Source organism: Hyperolius riggenbachi, chromosome 11 (assembly GCF_040937935.1).
Source record: "Hyperolius riggenbachi isolate aHypRig1 chromosome 11, aHypRig1.pri, whole genome shotgun sequence".
Classification (NCBI taxonomy): Eukaryota; Metazoa; Chordata; class Amphibia; order Anura; family Hyperoliidae; genus Hyperolius; species Hyperolius riggenbachi.
Window position 1 is genome coordinate 1,903,001 of NC_090656.1, and position 24,170 is coordinate 1,927,170.

The 24,170-nt window shown below is 46.1% G+C and overlaps 1 protein-coding gene across 2 annotated transcripts in view; it reads left to right on the top strand.

The window, feature by feature from the left end:
- HYDIN (HYDIN axonemal central pair apparatus protein) overlaps nt 1-24,170 on the top strand; it is a 606,889-nt gene that overhangs the window by 129,716 nt on the left and 453,003 nt on the right. For both annotated transcript variants that reach the window (XM_068260328.1, XM_068260329.1), the window contains one exon: nt 21,226-21,425. In XM_068260328.1, coding sequence (XP_068116429.1) covers nt 21,226-21,425 — 200 coding nt within the window. The remainder of the gene's footprint in view (nt 1-21,225; nt 21,426-24,170) is intronic.

Genomic DNA, 24,170 nt, shown 5'->3' on the forward strand with positions numbered 1-24,170 from the left:
CATGCTGCCCATACTACCCCACCGTGCTGCCCATACACCACCATGCTGCCCATACTACACCACCGTGCTGCCCATACTACACCACCGTGCTGCCCATACTACAGTGCTGCCCATACTACAGTGCTGCCCATACTACACCACCGCGCTGCCCATACTACACCACCGTGCTGCCCATACTACACCACCGTGCTGCCCATACTACAACACTGTGCTGCCCAAACTACAACACTGTGCTGCCCATACTACACCACCATGCTGCCCATACACCACCGTGCTGCCCATACTACACCACCGTGCTGCCCATACTACACCACCGCGCTGCCCATACTACCGTACTGCCCATACTACACCACCGTGCTGCCCATACTACACCACCGTGCTGCCCATACTACCGTGCTGCCCATACTACACCACCGCGCTGCCCATACTACCGTGCTGCCCATACTACACCACCGTGCTGCCCATACTACCGTGCTGCCCATGCTACACCACCGTGCTGCCCATACTACACCACCGCGCTGCCCATACTACACCACCGTGCTGCCCATACTACACCACCGTGCTGCCCATACTACAACACTGTGCTGCCCAAACTACAACACTGTGCTGCCCATACTACACCACCATGCTGCCCATACACCACCGTGCTGCCCATACTACACCACCGTGCTGCCCATACTACACCACCGTGCTGCCCATACTACACCACCGTGCTGCCCATACACTACCGTGCTGCCCATACTACACCACCATGCTGCCCATACTACCGTGCTGCCCATACTACACCACCGTGCTGCCCATACTACCGTGCTGCCCATGCTACACCACCGTGCTGCCCATACTACACCACCGTGCTGCCCATACTACAACACTGTGCTGCCCATACTACAGTGCTGCCCATACTACACCACCGCGCTGCCCATACTACCGTGCTGCCCATACTACACCACCGTGCTGCCCATACTACACCACCGTGCTGCCCATACACTACCGTGCTGCCCATACTACACCACCATGCTGCCCATACACCACCGTGCTGCCCATACTACACCACCGTGCTGCCCATACTACACCACCGCGCTGCCCATACTACCGTACTGCCCATACTACACCACCGGGCTGCCCATACTACACCACCGTGCTGCCCATACTACCCCACCGTGCTGCCCATACTACACCACCGTGCTGCCCATACTACACCACCGTGCTGCCCATACTACACCACCGTGCTGCCCATACACCACCGTGCTGCCCATACTACACCACCATGCTGCCCATACACCACCGTGCTGCCCATACTACACCACCATGCTGCCCATACACCACCGTGCTGCCCATACTACACCTCCGTGCTGCCCATACTACACCACCATGCTGCCCATACACCACCGTGCTGCCCATACTACACCACCGTGCTGCCCATACTAACGTGCTGCTCATACTACACCTCCGTGCTGCCCATACTACACCACCATGCTGCCCATACACCACCGTGCTGCCCATACTACACCACCGTGCTGCCCATACTACACCACCGTGCTGCCCATACTACACCACCATGCTGCCCATACTACACCACCATGCTGCCCATACACCACCGTGCTGCCCATACTACACCACCGTGCTGCCCATACTACACCACCATGCTGCCCATACTACACCACCATGCTGCCCATACACCACCGTGCTGCCCATACTACACCACCGTGCTGCCCATACTACCCCACCGTGCTGCCCATACTACACCACCATGCTGCCCATACTACACCACCGTGCTGCCCATACTACACCACTGTGCTGCCCATACTACACCACCATGCTGCCCATACTACACCACCGTGCTGCCCATACTACACCACCGTGCTGCCCATACTACACCACCATGCTGCCCATACTACACCACCATGCTGCCCATACACCACCGTGCTGCCCATACTACACCACCGTGCTGCCCATACTACACCACCATGCTGCCCATACTACACCACCATGCTGCCCATACACCACCGTGCTGCCCATACTACACCACCGTGCTGCCCATACTACCCCACCGTGCTGCCCATACTACACCACCATGCTGCCCATACTACACCACCGTGCTGCCCATACTACACCACCGTGCTGCCCATACTACCCCACCGTGCTGCCCATACTACACCACCGTGCTGCCCATACTACACCACCGTGCTGCCCATACTACACCACTGTGCTGCCCATACTACCGTCGTTCATAAGTTGTGTTCACAAGTCGGGGACTACCTGTATACGGTTCTAACCTACTTTTATCTACCTTGGTCGCCTCTTTCCCCTTACCGACCTTCCCAATGATGGTGGCTAGGTATGGTGAATGGGATGCTAATAATCACAGTCTGATGCAAATTTTAGCAGCTTGGCAATGGAACAATCCGGGGGTGTAACTAGAAATCATTTGGCCCCCCTGCAGCTGCGTCCCTTGCATGGTCTTTTGTTACGCCCCTGGAACAATCATCAGTAGCAGCTTTTTCAGCCGGTTGGTCCAATTACCAGCTGCATAAATGTCCATCAGTATCATCAGCATCTCATCGTCCATCCCCAATGCTAACATGTAGGGGGAGATCTCATCGTCCATCCCCAATGCTAACATGTAGGGGGAGATCTCATCGTCCATCCCCAATGCTAACATGTAGGGGGAGATTGTCCCCCAGATTCATGCAACGTTCCTGTACAGCTTCTGCAAGTTCATCTGTGGCAGCTTCACAGCTAAACACACACCAGGTGATTACCTTCCCCAGCGGCCTTCAGCTATTACATGATAATAGTGCTTTCTAAAATCCTGCTCCACACAAAGTTTGAGGATCTGATTAATAATGCAAATATCATGCATTATTCATTCTGCTCCGTTTTGGGAGACAGCAGATGATAGCAAAGCTTCGCCGTTTACAAACTGCGGCAGAAAAGTTTATTTAATCCTTGCCGGCCTCCCAAGATCATCCTCTGCTAACATCAGACTCTAGAATATCCAACAGTACTCTAAGCCAGAGCGGATCTTACTTGTCACTCGCAAAGGGACAGTACTGAAGCTCTGCTGCTTGTAAATCCTAGTGAGCGCCAGAAACTCAGACTAGGCTGCTGTATTCCTAAGGAAGCAATATGAGGACAGAATCAGAAACATGAAGCAGTATTATTATTATTGATTTATAAAGCGCCAACATATTTCATGGCGCTGTACAAAGTAAGAAATGAACATGGGGAACATAATAATACAGACACTGGTGTCTGTAATTCTGGCGCTGCAATGCTGACGCCATCCTCAGAGTTCTGTTCACATGTCGGGACTCAGAAGAGGATCCAGCCTCCGGACAGGTAAATCGCTCCCTGCCACTCCCTGCATAGCCTGCCAGGCTGGTGGAGGAAATGTGGCCCTGCAGTGCATATATTGTTTTACTATATGTGGCTGCTAAAAAATCAAGCCAGCAGCAAGCTAAAGTAAAAATGTCAGACAGGAAGAGCCAAGCTTGCGGGAATGTTCCCTCCCATTTCTCCCTCTTCCCTCTGCTATTCACCCCTTTTGAGGGGCAGTGATGAGAGGTGATCACGGATTATATCATAAGGGCGGAGGGATCAGCAGGCTATTGACGCCTTTGTTAATTAGCAGTGATCAGGCGCCCAACTTGTAGCTGAGTCACTACAAAAAAAAATCTTAATCCTATGGTAATAACATCATACTTACCTGATAAATGTGGGTATCTCCATGTTTCCTCCCCAAGAGTACAACTAAAGACCCATACACACGTCGGATTTCCGCGACGCCCGGCGGATCGCTCAAACTCACCCTTATCAAGCGAACGACAGCCTGTACACACGCCCGATTTAGCGGGCGAACGACGGGGCGTGCAAACGACCCGTCGTTCGCGGAAATCCGACGTGTGTATGGGCCTTAAAATACATGTGATGTTTCCTTAGCTTAGAAAGAACACAAAAGAGACCGAGAGCCCGATATGGTGTAGTATGTCAGGAAAATTGGAAATAAAGGTAATCGATAATAAATATACTCACAAAATTGGGTTACCATACAGGCAACCACTGAAATGGCAGGTGGGGAGAATTATAACCTGACCCCACTCAGGTATTAAAATGTCGCTCTCTGTAGACAGGAAAAAAAGTTGGGGATACACCCCTCCACCCAGGGTGGACTCATAGTTACATAGTTACATAGTTACATAGTTATTTTGGTTGAAAAAAGACATACGTCCATCGAGTTCAACCAGTATAAAGTACAACACCAGCCTGCTCCCTCACATATCCCTGTTGATCCAGAGGAAGGCGAAAAAACCCTTACAAGGCATGGTCCAATTAGCCCCTAAAGGGAAAAATTCCTTCCCGACTCCAGATGGCAATCAGATAAAATCCCTGGATCAACATCATTAGGCATTACCTAGTAATTGTAGCCATGGATGTCTTTCAACGCAAGGAAAGCATCTAAGCCCCCTTTAAATGCAGGTATAGAGTTTGCCATAACGACTTCCTGTGGCAATGCATTCCACATCTTAATCACTCTAACTGTAAAGAACCCTTTCCTAAATAAATGGCTAAAACGTTTTTCCTCCATGCGCAGATCATGTCCTCTAGTCCTTTGAGAAGGCCTAGGGACAAAAAGCTCATCCGCCAAGCTATTATATTGCCCTCTGATGTATTTATACATGTTAATTAGATCCCCTCTAAGGCGTCTTTTCTCTAGACTAAATAAACCCAGTTTATCTAACCTTTCTTGATAAGTGAGACCTTCCATCCCACGTATCAATTTTGTTGCTCGTCTCTGCACCTGCTCTAAAACTGCAATATCTTTTTTGTAATGTGGTGCCCAGAACTGAATTCCATATTCCAGATGTGGCCTTACTAGAGAGTTAAACAGGGGCAATATTATGCTAGCATCTCGAGTTTTTATTTCCCTTTTAATGCATCCCAAAATTTTGTTAGCTTTAGCTGCAGCTGCTTGGCATTGAGTACGATTATTTAACTTGTTGTCAATGAGTACTCCTAAGTCCTTCTCCAAGTTTGATGTCCCCAACTGTATCCCATTTATTTTGTATGGTGCTAGACCATTAGTACGTCCAAAATGCATGACCTTACATTTGTCAACATTGAATTTCATCTGCCATGTATGTGCCCATATAGCCATCCTATCCAGATCCTGTTGCAATATGACACTATCTTCCAGAGAGTTGATGATTCTGCACAATTTTGTATCAATTTTGACTCAATCAATGTAATCGTCAAACAGCAGAGGCGCCAAAAAGTGTAAAATAATTATTTTTAAAAACGTTAAAAAACGGGGGAATGTGGGTGGATTCACCTCCCTCAAGCAAAGACCAGCCAATGAGCCGTTAACAGACAACAGTATAATTTATTGGGGATTCTCCAGGTAATGCAACGCGTTTCACGGGCAAAGCTCCCGCTTCATCAGGCAATCAAAACGGAGAAAAACTGGGGAAAGAACATTAGCAGGTTATGAGGCGCTCACACCTGGACATAACCTGCTAATGTTCTTTCCCCAGTTTTTCTCCGTTTTGATTGCCTGATGAAGCGGGAGCTTTGCCCGTGAAACGCGTTGCATTACCTGGAGAATCCACAATAAATTATACTGTTGTCTGTTAACGGCTCATTGGCTGGTCTTTGCTTGAGGGAGGTGAATCCACCCACATCCCCCCGTTTTTTAACGTTTTTAAAAATCATTCTTTTACACTTTTTGGCGCCTCTGCTGTTTGACGATTACATGTGATGTTTCCTGTGCAAGGGTAAACTTCATTGCTGCACACCTCGGTGGTATGGCCTAGTGTTCTCAAATAGGGAAGTGGGGGTTAGAATCAGGACACAAAACAACATCCTGCCACTCTAAAAAATGAAGCTTTATTTTTTAAGCTGCTTTTATGCTTAGGAAGGACACACCCCTAGTCCTACAGAAATGTACCCTTAAAGGGAAACACCGCTCTTGCTGAGTGAAGCTTGTTGCTTTCAGTTTATCCATACATGTTGATAGCATTAATGGATAATGGATAATACATAAGCATTCAACAGTGCTTCTATTACCGTAGAAACTGGTAGATAGGAGCATCAGTGATGTCACCAGTCAGGGAATTAGTCCAGGTGTTGGAAATGAGTAAGAAAGCCTCCTGCACTGTGCAGCAAATTACTGTAGTAAGGTGAGGGTTTGTGGACAGTACTGCCAGGTTTGGCATTCTTAGCAGGCTATAGAAATGGAAAGATCATTTTTAATAACAATAACTTATAAATAGACTTGTGCATTAATGAGCTATATTGAAAGCTAATTTTATTTATTTATGTTTTAAGTAAAATTTCCCTTTAGGCTACTTGCACACCAAGACGTTGCGTTAGGTGCTACGTTAAGGTCGCATAACGTGCAGCTAACGCAAGGCCTGGTGCTCTTCGATGTGGACGTCAGATTGAGCCGCGTTGTGCAGCTCACTCTGGCGTCCGTGATACCGTGATGCGTACTCTTGGACTCATGCGGCATCACGTGGTCCTGCCCGGCCAATCGCCGCACAGAGCGGCCGCTCCAGGAAGTAAACATTGCACGTCACTGAGTGCAGTGAATATTAATTAGCCATGTGCCTTGCCGCTCTCCCCTCCTCCCCAACAGGACTGAGCATGTGCGCACAGTCTAACGTGGCTTAGCCGCGTAGAACGCACAGCGTGCAGCACTTTGCTGCGTTACAATGTAACGCAACGTGGGCAGTGTGAACAGCCCACTTGTGTTACATTGCTGTGCGTTGGGGGAGCGTTACAGGCTGCACTAACGTGCGCCTGTAACGTCTTAGTGTGTAAGCAGCCTTAAGTTAGCCATACACATCATGATGTTTGTGATATAAAGAACAAATGGGTGGCAATACGCCTGGTTATGAATCACACACTGGTGTATCTAAAATCTGCTGAGAATTCCGGGGATGTATAAAGCGCTACATAAGCAGTGCAGATGGTCATCAAATAGTAACGTATATGTGGACTGTGGCCAGGAGTAGTCATAAGTAGGGCCAAAATCCAACAGGTCATTCCTGAAACTGCACTAAAGATTAGTGAATATAAACACCGCAAAAGTTCTCTACACGTTTCACCAGAGGAGGGTCTTCCTCAGGGGAGACTCCAGTGAAGTACTGAGTGCAAAATAGCTGGTTGCATGGTGCTGAAGTTACAAAGTATTAAGACATAAAGTGCAATACATAATAGCAAACAAGTAATATGCAATGGAGAAAGGGCTCAAGGTCCTGGTAAAGCTATGTGTGATATGTAAGCCAAGCCTTACTGATGGTGATAGCCAGCTCTTGGCATTGCTTCAACTTTAAGGAACTCTGTTTGTTTAAGTTTGTTTGGTGTAACACACGGTCGCCATGACTTGGTCGCCTTAGGGAGACATGCTCGCCGCTGCCGTATTGTCTTAGAAAGACGGAGAAATTCTGTTGCATCACCGGCTGCACCAATAAACAGGCTTTCCCCGGAGACCACCTTCCCACTTATCGTCTGCACACCTGAGAGCAGCACCCACTGGGGCCCTTATATGACTTTACACTTCTGACTACTGAGACAGGCACAAGAAAACATAGTTAGGATAGTCTGATTACATCTACTGACCACGTCCAGCAGTGATGACTTCACAGTGTCAGCACTGACCACGTCCAGCAGTGATGACTTCAGTGTCAGCACTGACCACGTCCAGCAGTGATGACGTCACAGTGTCAGCACTGACCACGTCCAGCAGTTATGATGTCACAGTGTCAGCACTGACCACGTCCAGCAGTAATGACATCACAGTGTCAGCACTGACCACGTCCAGCAGTGATGACTTCACAGTGTCAGCACTGACCACGTCCAGCAGTGATGACTTCACAGTGTCAGAACTGACCACGTCCAGCAGTTATGACGTCACAGTGTCAGCACTGACCACGTCCAGCAGTGATGACTTCACAGTGTCAGCACTGACCACAACCATCAGTGATGACTTCACAGTGTCAGTTCTGACCAGTCCAGCAGTGATGACGTCACAGTGTCAGCACTGACCACGTCCAGCAGTGATGACGTCACAGTGTCAGCACTGACCACGTCCAGCAGTGATGACGTCACAGTGTCAGCACAGACCACGTCCAGCAGTGATGACGTCACAGTGTCAGCACTGACCACGTCCAGCAGTGATGACGTCACAGTGTCAGCACTGACCACGTCCAGCAGTGATGACTTCACAGTGTCAGCACTGACCACGTCCAGCAGTGATGAGGTCACAGTGTCAGCACTGACCACGTCCAGCAGTGATGACGTCACAGTGTCAGCACTGACCACGTCCAGCAGTGAAGACGTCACAGTGTCAGCACAGACCATGTCCAGGTCTGATTTGGCAGACCATTAGGTATGGTCAAATAATGCAGAGATGATGCAGGATTGTGCACATTTTGTATGAATGGTCCATGTTCAAGCTGCATACATTTGCATACAAAATGCATAATCCTGTATCAACTCAGAATTATTTGCAGATAATTGATCAGCCCTAAGGTGCGTACACACATGCGACTATAGTCGTTTGAAACGATCGTTCCCCGATCGTTTCAAACGACGATCGTTTAAAAAAAAGCAACCAACGACCATTAAGTCTAACGACGGACGAGCTAGATCGTTAAAAATGAACGATGTAGCTTGGCGGATTTTTACCAACGACGATCGTTTGCAAAAGTAGTACATCGTTGGAAACGGTCGTTCGTACTAGGCTTGACATGCGCATTTCGCTATTTCTCCATCAAACGTCTCATTTTTATGCGCAGGCGCAATAGTTGCTTTACGTGATGTAACGTTCGTTCTAACGATCAGATTGTTACACACATTTTAAAACTAACTTTACTTAGGTCGTTTTTTCATCAATTAAAAGTTCGTTCGTCGTTCACAACGAACGATGGTTGTCGCATGTGTGTACGTAGCACTAGTGAAAGCATCACATCTGATGGTATTGTATCTGCCTAGGAGTTATGATATCACATCTGACACTACTAATTGTCACAAGAAGAAGTCACAATTAGGGATGGTCGGAAAATTCCGCGGAATTATTAATTCCGTGATTCCGGCCGGAATTAGATAAATTCCGATTCCGTTAGTCAGAACGGAATTTCTATATATCTCAAACGGAATTCCGCGGAAATTTTATAATTCCGACGGAATTTTCCGGAATAACACCAAAAAAATCTCTCTCTTCAAAACAGCTTATATACCATAGCTGGGATTTGAACCCAGGATGCAGTGTGTAGTAGGTACAAGGTATCTGTCTTACCCTCTAGACCATGAACCACATTACATGGTAAAGCTGGCCTACCATAAACCATACTACCATTATGATCAATTCAATAGAAAAAGTAGCATGATTAAGGATTTGTACTTTTTGAAAAGCATGCTTATATACCATAGCTGGGATTTGAACCAAGGACTCAGTGTGTAGTAGGTATCTGTCTTACCCTCTAGACCAGTCATGGGCAAACTTGGCCCTCCAGCTGTTGAGGAACTACAAGTCCCACAATGCATTGCAGGAGTCTTCACAGGCACAGTCATGACTCATAATGGCAAATGCATTGTGGGATTTGTAGTTCCTTAACAGCTGGAGGGCCAAGTTTGCCCATGCCTGCTCTAGACCAGGAACCACACAACATGCTACAGCTGGCCTAGCATAAACCATACTACCATTATGATCAATTCGATAGAAAAAGTAGCATGATTAAGGATTTGTAGTTTTTGAAAAGCATGCTTATATACCATAGCTGGGATTTGAACCCAGGACACAGTGTGTAGTAGGTATCTGTCTTACCCCCTAGACCATCAACCACACTCAGGGCCAGGCCGAGGCAGAGGCTGGAGAGGCTCCAGCCTCAGGGCGCAATGTAGGAGGGGGTGCACAATTCATTCAGCTGTCATTCCCAATTCTGTTTGAAGCAGAAAGAAATAAGAAAAGGTGATACATGGCAGCGACTGCAAGCCAGATAAGTAGCGATTAAGGTGTTTGGGGCCCTGGGGCACCTCTTAGTGTAATAGCAATCAGTGGGTGACGGCTGGGGTGGGAGGGATGGGGGGGCGCACTTTGCTGTCTCAGCCTTGGGTGCTGAAGGACCTTGTCCCACCTCTACATGCTAAAGCTGGCCTAGCATGTACCATACTACCATTATGATCAATTCAATAGATATGCTATGGTATATAAGCATGCTTTTCAAAAGTACCAATCCTTAATCATGCTACTTTTTCTATTGAATTGATCATAATGGTAGTATGGTTTATGCTAGGCCAGCTTTACCATGTAGTGTGGTTCATGGTCTAGAGGGTAAGACAGATACCTAGTACCTACTACACACTGCATCCTGGGTTCAAAGCCCAGCTATGGTATATAAGCATGCTTTTCAAAAAGTACCAATCCTTAATCATGCTACTTTTTCTATTGAATTGATCATAATGGTAGTATGATTTATGCTAGGCCAGCTTTACCATGTAGTGTGGTTCATGGTCTAGAGGGTAAGACAGATACCTGGTACCTACTACACACTGCATCCTGGGTTCAAATCCCAGCTATGGTATATAAGCATGCTTTTCAAAAAGTACAAATCCTTAATCATGCTACTTTTTCTATTGAATTGATCATAATGGTAGTATGGTTTATGCTAGGAAAGCTTTACCATGTAGTGTGGTTCATGGTCTAGAGGGTAAGACAGATACCTAGTACCTACTATACACTGCATCCTGGGTTCAAATCCCAGCTATGGTATATAAGCATGCTTTTTCAAAAAGTACAAATCCTTAATCATCCTACTTTTTCTATTGAATTGATCATAATGGTTGTATGGTTTATGCTAGGCCAGCTTTACCATGTAGTGTGGTTCATGGTCTAAAAGGTAAGACAGATACCTAGTACCTACTACACACTGCATCCTGGGTTCAAATCCCAGCTATGGTATATAAGCATGCTTTTCAAAAAGTACAAATCCTTAATCATGCTACTTTTTCTATTGAATTGATCATAATGGTAGTATGGTTTATGCTAGGCAAGCTTTACCATGTAGTGTGGTTCATGGTCTAGAGGGTTAGACAGATACCTTGTACCTACTACACACTGCATCCTGGGTTCAAATCCCAGCTATGGTATATAAGCTGTTTTGAAAATCTGCAATTCCCTACTGGATGATATAAGAGGATGGATGGATGGATGAGAGAGAGAGAGAGAGAGAGAGAGAGAGAGAGAATACCGTCGGAATGAAACGGTAGTTGCGGAATCGGAAATTGGCTCTTCCGACCATTGGCGGTGTCTAGAATTGGTGATATTGCCTCTGACTGTCCAGGAGTGATGACATCACATCTGACAACACTAAACTATTGTACTGTGGTCACTGGATGCCAGGAGGCAGCTTCACCTCTTGTCTTTTATTAATGAGATGTGACAGCACATTTACACCGCTATACAAGCTGTATGGGAGAAAGTAATGGAGCACCTGGCGCTTACAATAATGGTACAGATCAATATGATCAAGTTCGTTCGTCCAGCGAAACTGCGCACTGCAAATACTCGTGGACAACAATTCCTGAGAGACAGTTCATATGTGTGGCACAATACCTTCTGGGAGTATGGAAATCCCTCCCTATCAGTGTGCAGCGTCCTCCGTATATTGCGTACGATTGTACGGGGTCCGCATGGATAGCGGAGCTGTATGCACGAGGATGGTCGCACGGAGATGCGGTGTGCAGCGTCCTCTGTATATTGCGTACGATTGTACGGGGTCCGCATGGATAGCGGAGCTGTATGCACGCGGATGGTCGCACGGAGATGCGGTGTGCAGCGTCCTCTGTATATTGCGTACGATTGTACGGGGTCCGCATGGATAGTGGAGCTGTATGCACGCGGATGGTCGCACGGAAACCGTCTCCTTCCCCTTCCGCCAGTGGTGATGTCGCCACCCGCAGTCCAATGTGTTCCAGGACTCTACCGGCTGGTTCCTGGTTATGGGGATGCAGAGGGGACAAACACCATAGTGCAGACTGCGCCCAAAGTTGACAGACCCACACAAAGTTGCACTTACAAACAAATTCTTGTGTTTATTGCATATCTAAAAGTATTCCCAATCCGGATTTCGGCCATATGCCTTCGTCAGGGGATTACAGAGAACAAATTTCACAGAGTATATATATGGTTGCCAACTCCTTACACTTCCCCTGCAGTTAATAGCCGGCACTACGGGGAGCCTGGAGGAACATTTGGAAGTTCAGTGTGGCATTAACCCATTGCTTAACAATGCAAGCTATGCATAATGCTACATACACACTTGAAAGATAAATGAAAGATATCAGACCAATTTTACCACCTTCCATGTAGTATGGTTGAACTCGATGGACGTATGTCGTTTTTCAACCAAAATAACTTTGTAACTATGTAACTATGAGAGCCACACCTACACAGTCTATTCTATGGAGCTGAACTCCCCATCAGGTAAAATTCTTTGCAAGATGCTGCTTTCAAAGACCTCTGTAGACATTCAAAAGATCAGTATCTGCAAAAGATCTGTTCCTGCAAAAGATCTGTTCCTGCAAAATGCATTCATAGTCTATGATATCTGCAGATTCTCATACACACCGTATTTAACAGACATTCATCTGTAGATCAGACAATCATCTGCACATCTGAAAATCCACCCTGGTGGATCTGATCTGCAGATGAATGTCTGTTAAACAAGGTGTGTATGATGATCTGCAGATCTCCTAGACTATGAATGCATTTTGCAGGAACGGATCTTTTGCAGGAACGGATCTTTTGCAGATACTAATCTGTTGAATGTGTACAGCATCTTTGTGTGCAGCATCTTGCAAAGATTTATATCTGATGGGGAGTTCAGCTCCATAGAATAGACTGTGTAGGTGTGGCTCTCATACTACATGGAAGGGGGTAAGATTTCTATCTGATGGGGAGTTCAGCTCCGTAGAATAGACTGTGTAGGTGTGGCTCTCATACTACATGGAAGGGGGTAAGATTTCTGTCTGATGGGGAATGCAGCTCCATAGAATAGACTGTGTAGGTGTGGCTCTCATACTACATGGAAGGGGGTAAGATTTCTATCTGATGGGGAGTTCAGCTCCGTAGAATAGACTGTGTAGGTGTGGCTCTCATACTACATGGAAGGGGGTAAGATTTCTGTCTGATGGGGAGATCAGCTCCATAGAATAGACTGTGTAGGTATGGCTCTCATACTACATGGAAGGGGGTAAGATTTCTGTCTGATGGGGAGTGCAGCTCCATAGAATAGACTGTGTAGGTGTGGCTCTCATACTACATGGAAGGGGGTAAGATTTCTGTCTGATGGGGAGTGCAGCTCCATAGAATAGACTGTGTAGGTATGGCTCTCATACTACATGGAAGGGGGTAAGATTTCTGTCTGATGGGGAGTGCAGCTCCATAGAATAGACTGTGTAGGTATGGCTCTCATACTACATGGAAGGGGGTAAGATTTCTATCTGATGGGGAGTTCAGCTCCATAGAATAGACTGTGTAGGTGTGGCTCTCATACTACATGGAAGGAGGTAAGATTTCTGTCTGATGGGGACTGCAGCTCCATAGAATAGACTGTGTAGGTGGCTCTCATACTACATGGAAGGGGGTAAGATTTCTGTCTGATGGGGAGATCAGCTCCATAGAATAGACTGTGTAGGTATGGCTCTCATACTACATGGAAGGGGGTAAGATTTCTGTCTGATGGGGAGTGCAGCTCCATAGAATAGACTGTGTAGGTGTGGCTCTCATACTACATGGAAGGGGGTAAGATTTCTGTCTGATGGGGAGTGCAGCTCCATAGAATAGACTGTGCAGGTATGGCTCTCATACTACATGGAAGGGGGTAAGATTTCTGTCTGATGGGGAGTGCAGCTCCATAGAATAGACGGTGTAGGTATGGCTCTCATACTACATGGAAGGGGGTAAGATTTCTGTCTGATGGGGAGTTCAGCTCCATAGAATAGACTGTGTAGAGTATGGCTCTCATACTACATGGAAGGGGGTAAGATTTCTGTCTGATGGGGAGTGCAGCTCCATAGAATAGACTGTGTAGGTATGGCTCTCATACTACATGGAAGGGGGTAAGATTTCTGTCTGATGGGGAGTGCAGCTCCATAGAATAGACTGTGTAGGTGTGGCTCTCATACTACATGGAAGGGGGTAAGATTTCTGTCTGATGGGGAGTGCAGCTCCATAGAATAGACTGTGTAGAGTATGGCTCTCATACTACATGGAAGGGGGTAAGATTTCTGTCTGATGGGGAGTGCAGCTCCATAGAATAGACTGTGTAGGTATGGCTCTCATACTACATGGAAGGGGGTAAGATTTCTGTCTGATGGGGAGTGCAGCTCCATAGAATAGACTGTGTAGGTGTGGCTCTCATACTACATGGAAGGGGGTAAGATTTCTGTCTGATGGGGAGTTCAGCTCCATAGAATAGACTGTGTAGGTGTGGCTCTCATACTACATGGAAGGGGGTAAGATTTCTATCTGATGGGGAGTGCAGCTCCATAGAATAGACTGTGTAGGTGTGGCTCTCATACTACATGGAAGGGGGTAAGATTTCTGTCTGATGGGGAGTGCAGCTCCATAGAATAGACTGTGTAGGTGTGGCTCTCATACTACATGGAAGGGGGTAAGATTTCTGTGTGATGGGGAGTTCAGCTCCATAGAATAGACTGTGTAGGTATGGCTCTCATACTACATGGAAGGGGGTAAGATTTCTGTGTGATGGGGAGTTCAGCTCCATAGAATAGACTGTGTAGGTGTGGCTCTCATACTACATGGAAGGGGGTAAGATTTCTGTCTGATGGGGAGTGCAGCTCCATAGAATAGACTGTAGGTGTGGCTCTCATACTACATGGAAGGGGGTAAGATTTCTGTCTGATGGGGAGTGCAGCTCCATAGAATAGACTGTGTAGGTGTGGCTCTCATACTACATGGAAGGGGGTAAGATTTCTGTCTGATGGGGAGTTCAGCTCCATAGAAAAGACTGTGTAGGTGTGGCTCTCATACTACATGGAAGGGGGTAAGATTTCTGTCTGATGGGGAGTGCAGCTCCATAGAATAGACTGTGTAGGTGTGGCTCTCATACTACATGGAAGGGGGTAAGATTTCTATCTGATGGGGAGTGCAGCTCCATAGAATAGACTGTGTAGGTGTGGCTCTCATACTACATGGAAGGGGGTAAGATCTCTGTCTGATGGGGAGTTCAGCTCCATAGAATAGACTGTGTAGGTGTGGCTCTCATACTACATGGAGGGGGGTAAGATCTCTGTCTGATGGGGAGTGCAGCTCCATAGAATAGACTGTGTAGGTGTGGCTCTCATACTGCATGGAAGGGGGTAAGATCTCTATCTGATGGGGAGTGCAGCTCCATAGAATAGACTGTGTAGGTGTGGCTCTCATACTACATGGAAGGGGGTAAGATTTCTGTCTGATGGGGAGTGCAGCTCCATAGAAAAGACTGTGTAGGTGTGGCTCTCATACTACATGAAGGGTGGTCTGATATCTTGCATTTATCTTTCAAGTGTGTACACACCATAAGTTCCCACTTTGCACTAATTAAAACAAATGGTATGTGCATAACACAATCAAAAGCTAAAAATAAGTGACAATAAAAATAGCTATAAAGATAGTAATGGAAATAGCATAAAACAATTACAAAGTTAAAAGCAATCCAGCTATGATCATTCATCTTTGATAAAGCAATTCAAATCTATGTGAGCATTTAATCCTCCGGGTTTTAATGTGTCTAATTGATAGATCCACCTGGTTTCTAACTGGGATAGAATATTGATAGTACTCCCCCTCCAACCCCCCCACCCTCCTCCAATGAGGTTTTACACAGTCTATGGCAAAACACTTGATGCCATTTGGTGACCGATTGTGGCACTGAGCAAAATGCTCCGGAATACTATGTTTTTGTCCTCGGAATTTTTTATGTTGTAAATGTGCTCTGAGAAGCGTTTCTTGGCCATCCTGCCAGTGCGGCCCACATACTGTAGGCCGCACGGGCAGCTCACCAAATAAACCACCCATTTAGAAGTGCAAGTCAAAAACTGATTGATTTTACATTCCCTCCCATTAACTGAATAGGTGAAGGTTTTAGTGGTGCATCCACCAAACTCACATATTTTACACAAATGTCTTTTTTTACAGGGGAAAAAACCTTTCAAATCGGGGAACATCCGTGGTCTCCTAGGGATGCAACAATTTTTTACCAATTTATTTGCTACATTAGGAGGTCTCCTATAAATAATACGGGTTTTTTAGGGAGATGGGGCCCAAGAACTGGATCTTTCTTCAAAATACCCCAATTTCTGTCTATAATGTGTTTGACAGCATGATGATTATTCATAAAAGTGGTTACAAACGAAAAATCATTGGTGGGGTTGGTGTTGCTAGTCACGGTCTTTTTTTGCAGACGGACATTTTAAACTAGGATCTGGGGGGAGGCGGGAGGATAAAGTCTCAATACGTAGACAAGATGAGGTAAAAAGACAGTGGGAGCCTAACATTATGGGGGGTGGAGAGGGGGGTGGGGACAGTGTAAAGAGTAAGGAGGTTGGTAAAACTTCAAGTAGCCCATTTCTTGTAAACAAAATTGGTAAATGTGTTGGTAAAAATATAAAGTGCATGGTAACCAATGCTCGGAGCCTTGCAAATAAAATAGACGAACTAGAGTTCATTCTGAATGACAAAGACTATGACATTGTGGGAATAACCGAGACATGGATGAAAGCCATTACTGGATAGCTAATTTAAAAGGATACAATGTGTTTAGGAGGGATAGAACAGGGAAAAAAGGTGGAGGGGTTTGTCTCTTTGTTAAGAATTCTCTTACAGCTGTCCTCAACGATGAGATGGAGGAAGATTGCGAAGATGTGGAGTCCGTTTGGGTAAATATTCATGGTGGAAATAAAAGTTGCCAATTGCTTATTGGGGTATGCTACAGGCCACCTCTTATTAATGAAGCTGCAGAACTGCGATTACTACAGCAGATTGAAAAAGCTGCAGGTAAAAATGAGGTCATAATTATGGGCGACTTCAACTTTCCAGACATCGACTGGAGTATTGAGGCTACCCATTCTGGTAAAAGAAGCAGATTTCTGGCAGCACTACAGGACAATTACTTGACTCAAATGGTAACTGAACCAACTAGGGGGAATGCGTTACTGGATCTGATCATTTCTAATAGACCAGATAATGTATCAAATGTGCAGGTTCAAGAACATTTGGGAAATAGTGATCACAACATGATAACGTTTGATCTGGTGACTGATAGGCCACGGGGCAGCGGGACCACTAAAACTATGAATTTTAGAAAAGCAAAGTTCAATCAAATTAGGCAGGCACTAAGTTTGGTGAACTGGGATAATGCACTACAAGGGGAGGGCACTGAAGGGAAATGGCAAGCTTTTAAACTTATTCTCAATCAATATTGTAGTATGTATATCCCATATGGAAACAAAATGTCTAGGAATAAAAAAAGGCCTCTATGGATGAATAGAAAGGTTAAAGATAAAATGAAGAGGGAAAAGAATGCCTATAAGGTCTTAAAACAGGAGGGGACCGAGGCTGCACTAAGCAATTATAAGGAGTGCAATAAAAATTGTAAAAAAGAAATTAGGCTGGCAAAGATTGAAGCTGAAAAACAAATCGCTAAGGATATCAAATCTAACCCAAAACAGTTTTACAAGTACATTAACTCTAAAAAAAGAAAGGTTGACTGTATAGGACTCCTAAAGGATGAGGGTGGGAACTCAATGGTGGATGACCAAGGTAAGGCAGAGTTATTAAATGCTTTCTTTGCTTCTGTCTTCACAAAGGAAACAGCACTGTTGCAAACTACAGAGGCGGAAGAGTCTCAATCTTCTAACTGTAATATTAAATACTTAACGCAGGAAGAAGTGAAGGCAAGACTAAATACATTAAAAATAGACAAGGCACCTGGCCCGGATGGCATGCATCCTCGGGTCCTAAGGGAATTAAGTTCAGTTATAGATTAACCCTTTTATCTTATCTTTTGTGACTCACTTGCAACTGGCAGAGTCCCAGTGGATTGGCGTACAGCCCACGTTTTCCCATTATTTAAGAAGGGCAAATAATCAGATCCAGGAAATTATAGACCTGTAAGCTTAACATCAGTTGTATGCAAACTATTTGAGGGGTTACTAAGAGATACTATACATGACTTCATAGTAGAAAATAATCTTATTTCTCAGCATCAACATGGGTTTACTAAAGACAGGTCCTGTTTGACTAACATTCTCAGCTTTTATGAGGTAGTGAATGCTAATATGAATATTGGGAATGCTGTAGATGTGATATACTTGGACTTTGCAAAGGCCTTCGACACTGTTCCCCACACAAGTCTGGTGCAAAAGTTGAGGATGTAAGGACTGGGGAAGAGTCTGTGTTCATGGATAGGGAACTGGCTAATGGACAGAAAACAAAGAGTTGTGGTCAATGGATCGTACTCAAAATGGGAGACTGTTAGCAGTGGGGTCCCACAGGGGTCTGTTCTGGGTCCAGTGCTCTTCAATTTATTTATTAATGACCTAGTAGATGCAGTAGTGAGCAATGTTGCTATTTTTGCAGATGATACAAAATTGTGCAGAATCATCAACTCTCAGGTAGATAGTGTCATATTGCAACAGGATCTGGATAGGATGGCTATATGGGCACATACATGGCAGATGAAATTCAATGTTGACAAATGTAAAGTCATGCATTTTGGACGTACTAATGGTCTAGCACCATACAAAATAAATGGGATACAGTTGGGGACATCAAACTTGGAGAAGGACTTGGGAGTACTCATCGACAACAAGTTAAATAATCGTACTCAATGCCAAGCAGCTGCAGCTAAAGCTAACAAAATTTTGGGATGCATTAAAAGGGAAATAAAAACTCGAGATGCTAGCATAATATTGCCCCTGTTTAACTCTCTAGTAAGGCCACATCTGGAATATGGAATTCAGTTCTGGGCACCACATTACAAAAAAGATATTGCAGTTTTAGAGCAGGTGCAGAGACGAGCAACAAAATTGATACGTGGGATGGAAGGTCTCACTTATCAAGAAAGGTTAGATAAACTGGGTTTATTTAGTCTAGAGAAAAGACGCCTTAGAGGGGATCTAATTAACATGTATAAATACATCAGAGGGCAATATAATAGCTTGGCGGATGAGCTTTTTGTCCCTAGGCCTTCTCAAAGGACTAGAGGACATGATCTGCGCATGGAGGAAAAACGTTTTAGCCATTTATTTAGGAAAGGGTTCTTTACAGTAAGAGTGATTAAGATGTGGAATGCATTGCCACAGGAAGTCGTTAATGCAAACTCTATACCTGCATTTAAAGGGGGCTTAGATGCTTTCCTTGCGTTGAAAGACATCCATGGCTACAATTACTAGGTTATGCCTAATGATGTTGATCCAGGGATTTTATCTGATTGCCATCTGGAGTCGGGAAGGAATTTTTCCCTTTTGGGGCTAATTGGACCATGCCTTGTAAGGGTTTTTTCGCCTTCCTCTGGATCAACAGGGATATGTGAGGGAGCAGGCTGGTGTTGTACTCTATACTGGTTGAACTCGATGGACGTATGTCTTTTTTCAACCAAAATAACTATGTAACTATGTAACTATGACACTACGCCCCTCCTGCAACACCTTGCATCTATCTTTACATACGTCATCCACATTATAACCCTTCGACACAAATCGATCCTCAATGATCTGTGATTGGTCCCAATAATCGCTCTCATATGTGCAATTGCGCATGATTCTGCAAAATTGTCCCCTAGGAGCATTGTTCAACCACGGTTGGTAATGGCAACTATCGTATCTAATATAAGAATTGCGATCGGTGCCCTTAAAGAAACACTTAGTTCTCCAAAGCCCGTCCTTAAAGGAATACTATCGATACCCAAGTGTTCTAAAATGACAATGTGCAAATAATGTCTAAGTAGCTGTGTAAACATTTTCCTACTTTTCATGTTAAATATCAGAGGCAAAAGCTGTAATCTATTGAGGGTAGGATTTAGCTATATTGGGACAAATCAATTGCAGAAGGGGTGTCTGCTTCAATGCACAGCCAGAGTTGCATATTAGACTACAGAAAGCAAATATCAAACATATCAAACTCTGAAAGCAAAAACAGTATGAAAAGCTGTGAGAATTAGTTACATTTCCTCTGCTCTCTTCAGACACCTCAGTCAGCAACAGAGCTCCCAACAGCTGCAGCTCCTGTGTCCTCTCTCTCTCTCTGTCGCACACAGAGCTACACATAGAGTTAACTGATCAAGTGTGAGGGGAATTTCCCCTCTCCTCATGGCTCAGTCAGCCGTCAGTTTTGGCGTCAGTAAACTTTGAATGTATATTGATAACAGTAAACACAGAGGTTGCTACTAAAATGTATACACCAGTACTTGGCAGCACTTCCCAAACAATTCCTGTGTCAATTGAAAAAAAATATGTGAATCGATAGTATTCCTTTAAGAAACGCTTGCAAATCTAAAAAATTGGCTGAAGTAATGCTATACATAACATCAAACTGTAAATTCCATTGGTTCTCATTGATGTGGTTAATAAAAGTAATAAAAGTAAAGAAGCCTCATCACAACCCCAGAAAAAAATACAATCATCGATAAATCTTTTCCATGAGATAAGTGGGCCCCCTATATAACCCTCCAAATATTGTTCCTCCCATGCTGACATGTATAAATTTGCTACACTCGGAGCATGTTTCGCCCCCATAGCTACGCCGCGTTGCTGGCTATAGAAGCATTGTTCAAACCAAAAATAGTTTTTTGTGAATGAAAATATACATAACTTCTTCAAAAATTCTAACTGGGGTTCCAATAAGTCACCTCTATTCTTCAGATATTTCATGATGATTTCTAATGACTTATCTTGGGGTATGCAAGTGTACAGTGACTTAACGCCAGCTGTACTTATAAAAACACAATCCAGAGATTGGATCAATCGATTAACCTCATCAATGTGCAGAATGACATCTAATGTATCAGGCACTGAGGTGGGACAGCCAAGGGCAGTTTCGCATCCTTCTGGACGCGTGGTCACAATGCGTTCCACTTCATTTCCCCCTGAGATGTGTTTGTGATGGTGTAGCGGCACATTGGTCTCCTCGTGTGATAACCTCTCCTGTTTCCTGTGCAGGATTATTTCCATGAAGTGGTCTGCATCACTGAGCGGGAGAAGTTTGTGGTCCCCATCCAGGCCATCGGCGCTCGGGCTGTGCTGGACTTCCCAGATGAGCTGAGCTTCCAAGTCTGTCCAGTGAAGTACAGCTCCCAGAAAACCCTGCTGGTGCGGAACATCGGCAACCGCCAAGCTTGCTTCCAGCTCCTGACTCAGAGGTGTGTCTGACATGAAGCCTAGTGTCCCCCTGTGTGGTATGAATGGTGTGTCTGACATGGAGCCTAGTGTCCCCTGCCTGGTATGAATGGTGTGTCTGACATGGAGCCTAGTGTCCCCCTGCGTGGTATGAATGGTGTGTCTGACATGGAGCCTAGTGTCCCCTGCGTGGTATAAATGGTGTGTCTGACATAGAGCCTAGTGTCCCCTGCGTGGTATAAATGGTGTGTCTGACATGGAGCCTAGTGTCCCCTGCGTGGTATGAATGGTGTGTCTGACATAGAGCCTAGTGTCCCCCTGTGTGGTATGAATGGTGTGTCTGACATGAAGCCTAGTGTCCCCTGCGTGGTATGAATGGTGTGTCTGACATGGAGCCTAGTGTCCCCCTGTGTGGTATGAATGGTGTGTCTGACATGAAGCCTAGTGTCCCCTGCATGGTATGAATGGTGTGTCTGACATAGAGCCTAGTGTCCCCCTGTGTGGTATGAATGGTGTGTCTGACATGAAGCCTAGTGTCCCCTGCGTGGTATGAATGGTGTGTCTGACATGGAGCCTAGTGTCCCCTGTGTGGTGTGAGTGGTGTGTCTGACATGGAGCCTAGTGTCCCCTGCGTGGTATGAATGGTGTGTCTGACATGGAGCCTAGTGTCCCCTGCGTGGTATGAATGGTGTGTCTGACATTGAGCCTAGTGTCCCCTGCGTGGTATGAATGGTGTGTCTGACATGGAGCCTAGTGTCCCCTGCGTGGTATGAATGGTGTGTCTGACATGGAGTCTAGTGTCCCCTGCGTGGTATGAATGGTGTGTCTGACATGGAGCCTAGTGTCCCCCTGTGTGGTATGAATGGTGTGTCTGACATGGAGCCTAGTGTCCCCTGCGTGGTATGAATGGTGTGTCTGACATGGAGCCTAGTGTCCCCTGCGTGGTATGAATGGTGTGTCTGACATGGAGCCTAGTGTCCCCTGCGTGGTATGAATGGTGTGTCTGACATTGAGCCTAGTGTCCCCTGCGTGGTATGAATGGTGTGTCTGACATGGAGCCTAGTGTCCCCTGCATGGTATGAATGGTGTGTCTGACATGGAGCCTAGTGTCCCCTGCGTGGTATGAATGGTGTGTCTGACATGGAGCCTAGTGTCCCCTGCGTGGTATGAATGGTGTGTCTGACATGGAGCCTAGTGTCCCCTGCGTGGTATGAATGGTGTGTCTGACATGGAGCCTAGTGTCCCCTGCGTGGTATGAATGGTGTGTCTGACATTGAGCCTAGTGTCCCCCTGCGTGGTATGAATGGTGTGTCAGACATGCAGCCTAGTGTCCCCTGCGTGGTATGAATGGTGTGTCAGACATGGAGCCTAGTGTCCCCTGCGTGGTATGAATGGTGTGTCTGACATGGAGCCTAGTGTCCCCCTGCGTGGTATGAATGGTGTGTCAGACATGGAGCCTAGTGTCCCCTGCGTGGTATGAATGGTGTGTCAGACATGGAGCCTAGTGTCCCCTGCGTGGTATGAATGGTGTGTCTGACATGGAGCCTAGTGTCCCCCTGCGTGGTATGAATGGTGTGTCTGACATGGAGCCTAGTGTCCCCTGCGTGGTATGAATGGTGTGTCTGACATGGAGCCTAGTGTCCCTTGTGTGGTGTGAGTGGTGTGTCTGACATGGAGCCTAGTGTCCCCTGCTTGGTATGAATGGTGTGTCTGACATGAAGCCTAGTGTCCCCTGCGTGGTATGAATGGTGTGTCTGACATGCAGCCTAGTGTCCCCTGCGTGGTATGAATGGTGTGTCTGACATGGAGCCTAGTGTCCCTTGTGTGGTATGAATGGTGTGTCTGACATTGAGCCTAGTGTCCCCTGTGTGGTATGAATGGTGTGTCTGACATGGAGCCTAGTGTCCCCTGCGTGGTATGAATGGTGTGTCTGACATGGAGTCTAGTGTCCCCTGCGTGGTATGAATGGTGTGTCTGACATGGAACCTAGTGTCCCCTGCGTGGTATGAATGGTGTGTCTGACATGGAGCCTAGTGTCCCTTGTGTGGTGTGAGTGGTGTGTCTGACATGGAGCCTAGTGTCCCCTGCGTGGTATGAATGGTGTGTCTGACATGCAGCCTAGTGTCCCCTGCGTGGTATGAATGGTGTGTCTGACATGCAGCCTAGTGTCCCCTGCGTGGTATGAATGGTGTGTCTGACATGGAGCCTAGTGTCCCTTGTGTGGTGTGAGTGGTGTGTCTGACATGGAGCCTAGTGTCCCCTGCGTGGTATGAATGGTGTGTCTGACATGGAGCCTAGTGTCCCCTGCGTGGTATGAATGGTGTGTCTGACATGGAGCCTAGTGTCCCCTGCGTGGTATGAATGGTGTGTCTGACATGGAGCCTAGTGTCCCCTGCGTGGTATGAATGGTGTGTCTGACATGGAGCCTAGTGTCCCCTGCGTGGTATGAATGGTGTGTCTGACATGGAGCCTAGTGTCCCCTGCTTGGTATGAATGGTGTGTCTGACATGGAGCCTAGTGTCCCCTGCGTGGTATGAATGGTGTGTCTGACATGGAGCCTAGTGTCCCCTGCGTGGTATGAATGGTGTGTCTGACATTGAGCCTAGTGTCCCCTGCGTGGTATGAATGGTGTGTCTGACATGGAGCCTAGTGTCCCCTGCGTGGTATGAATGGTGTGTCTGACATGCAGCCTAGTGTCCCCTGCGTGGTATGAATGGTGTGTCTGACATTGAGCCTAGTGTCCCCCTGCGTGGTATGAATGGTGTGTC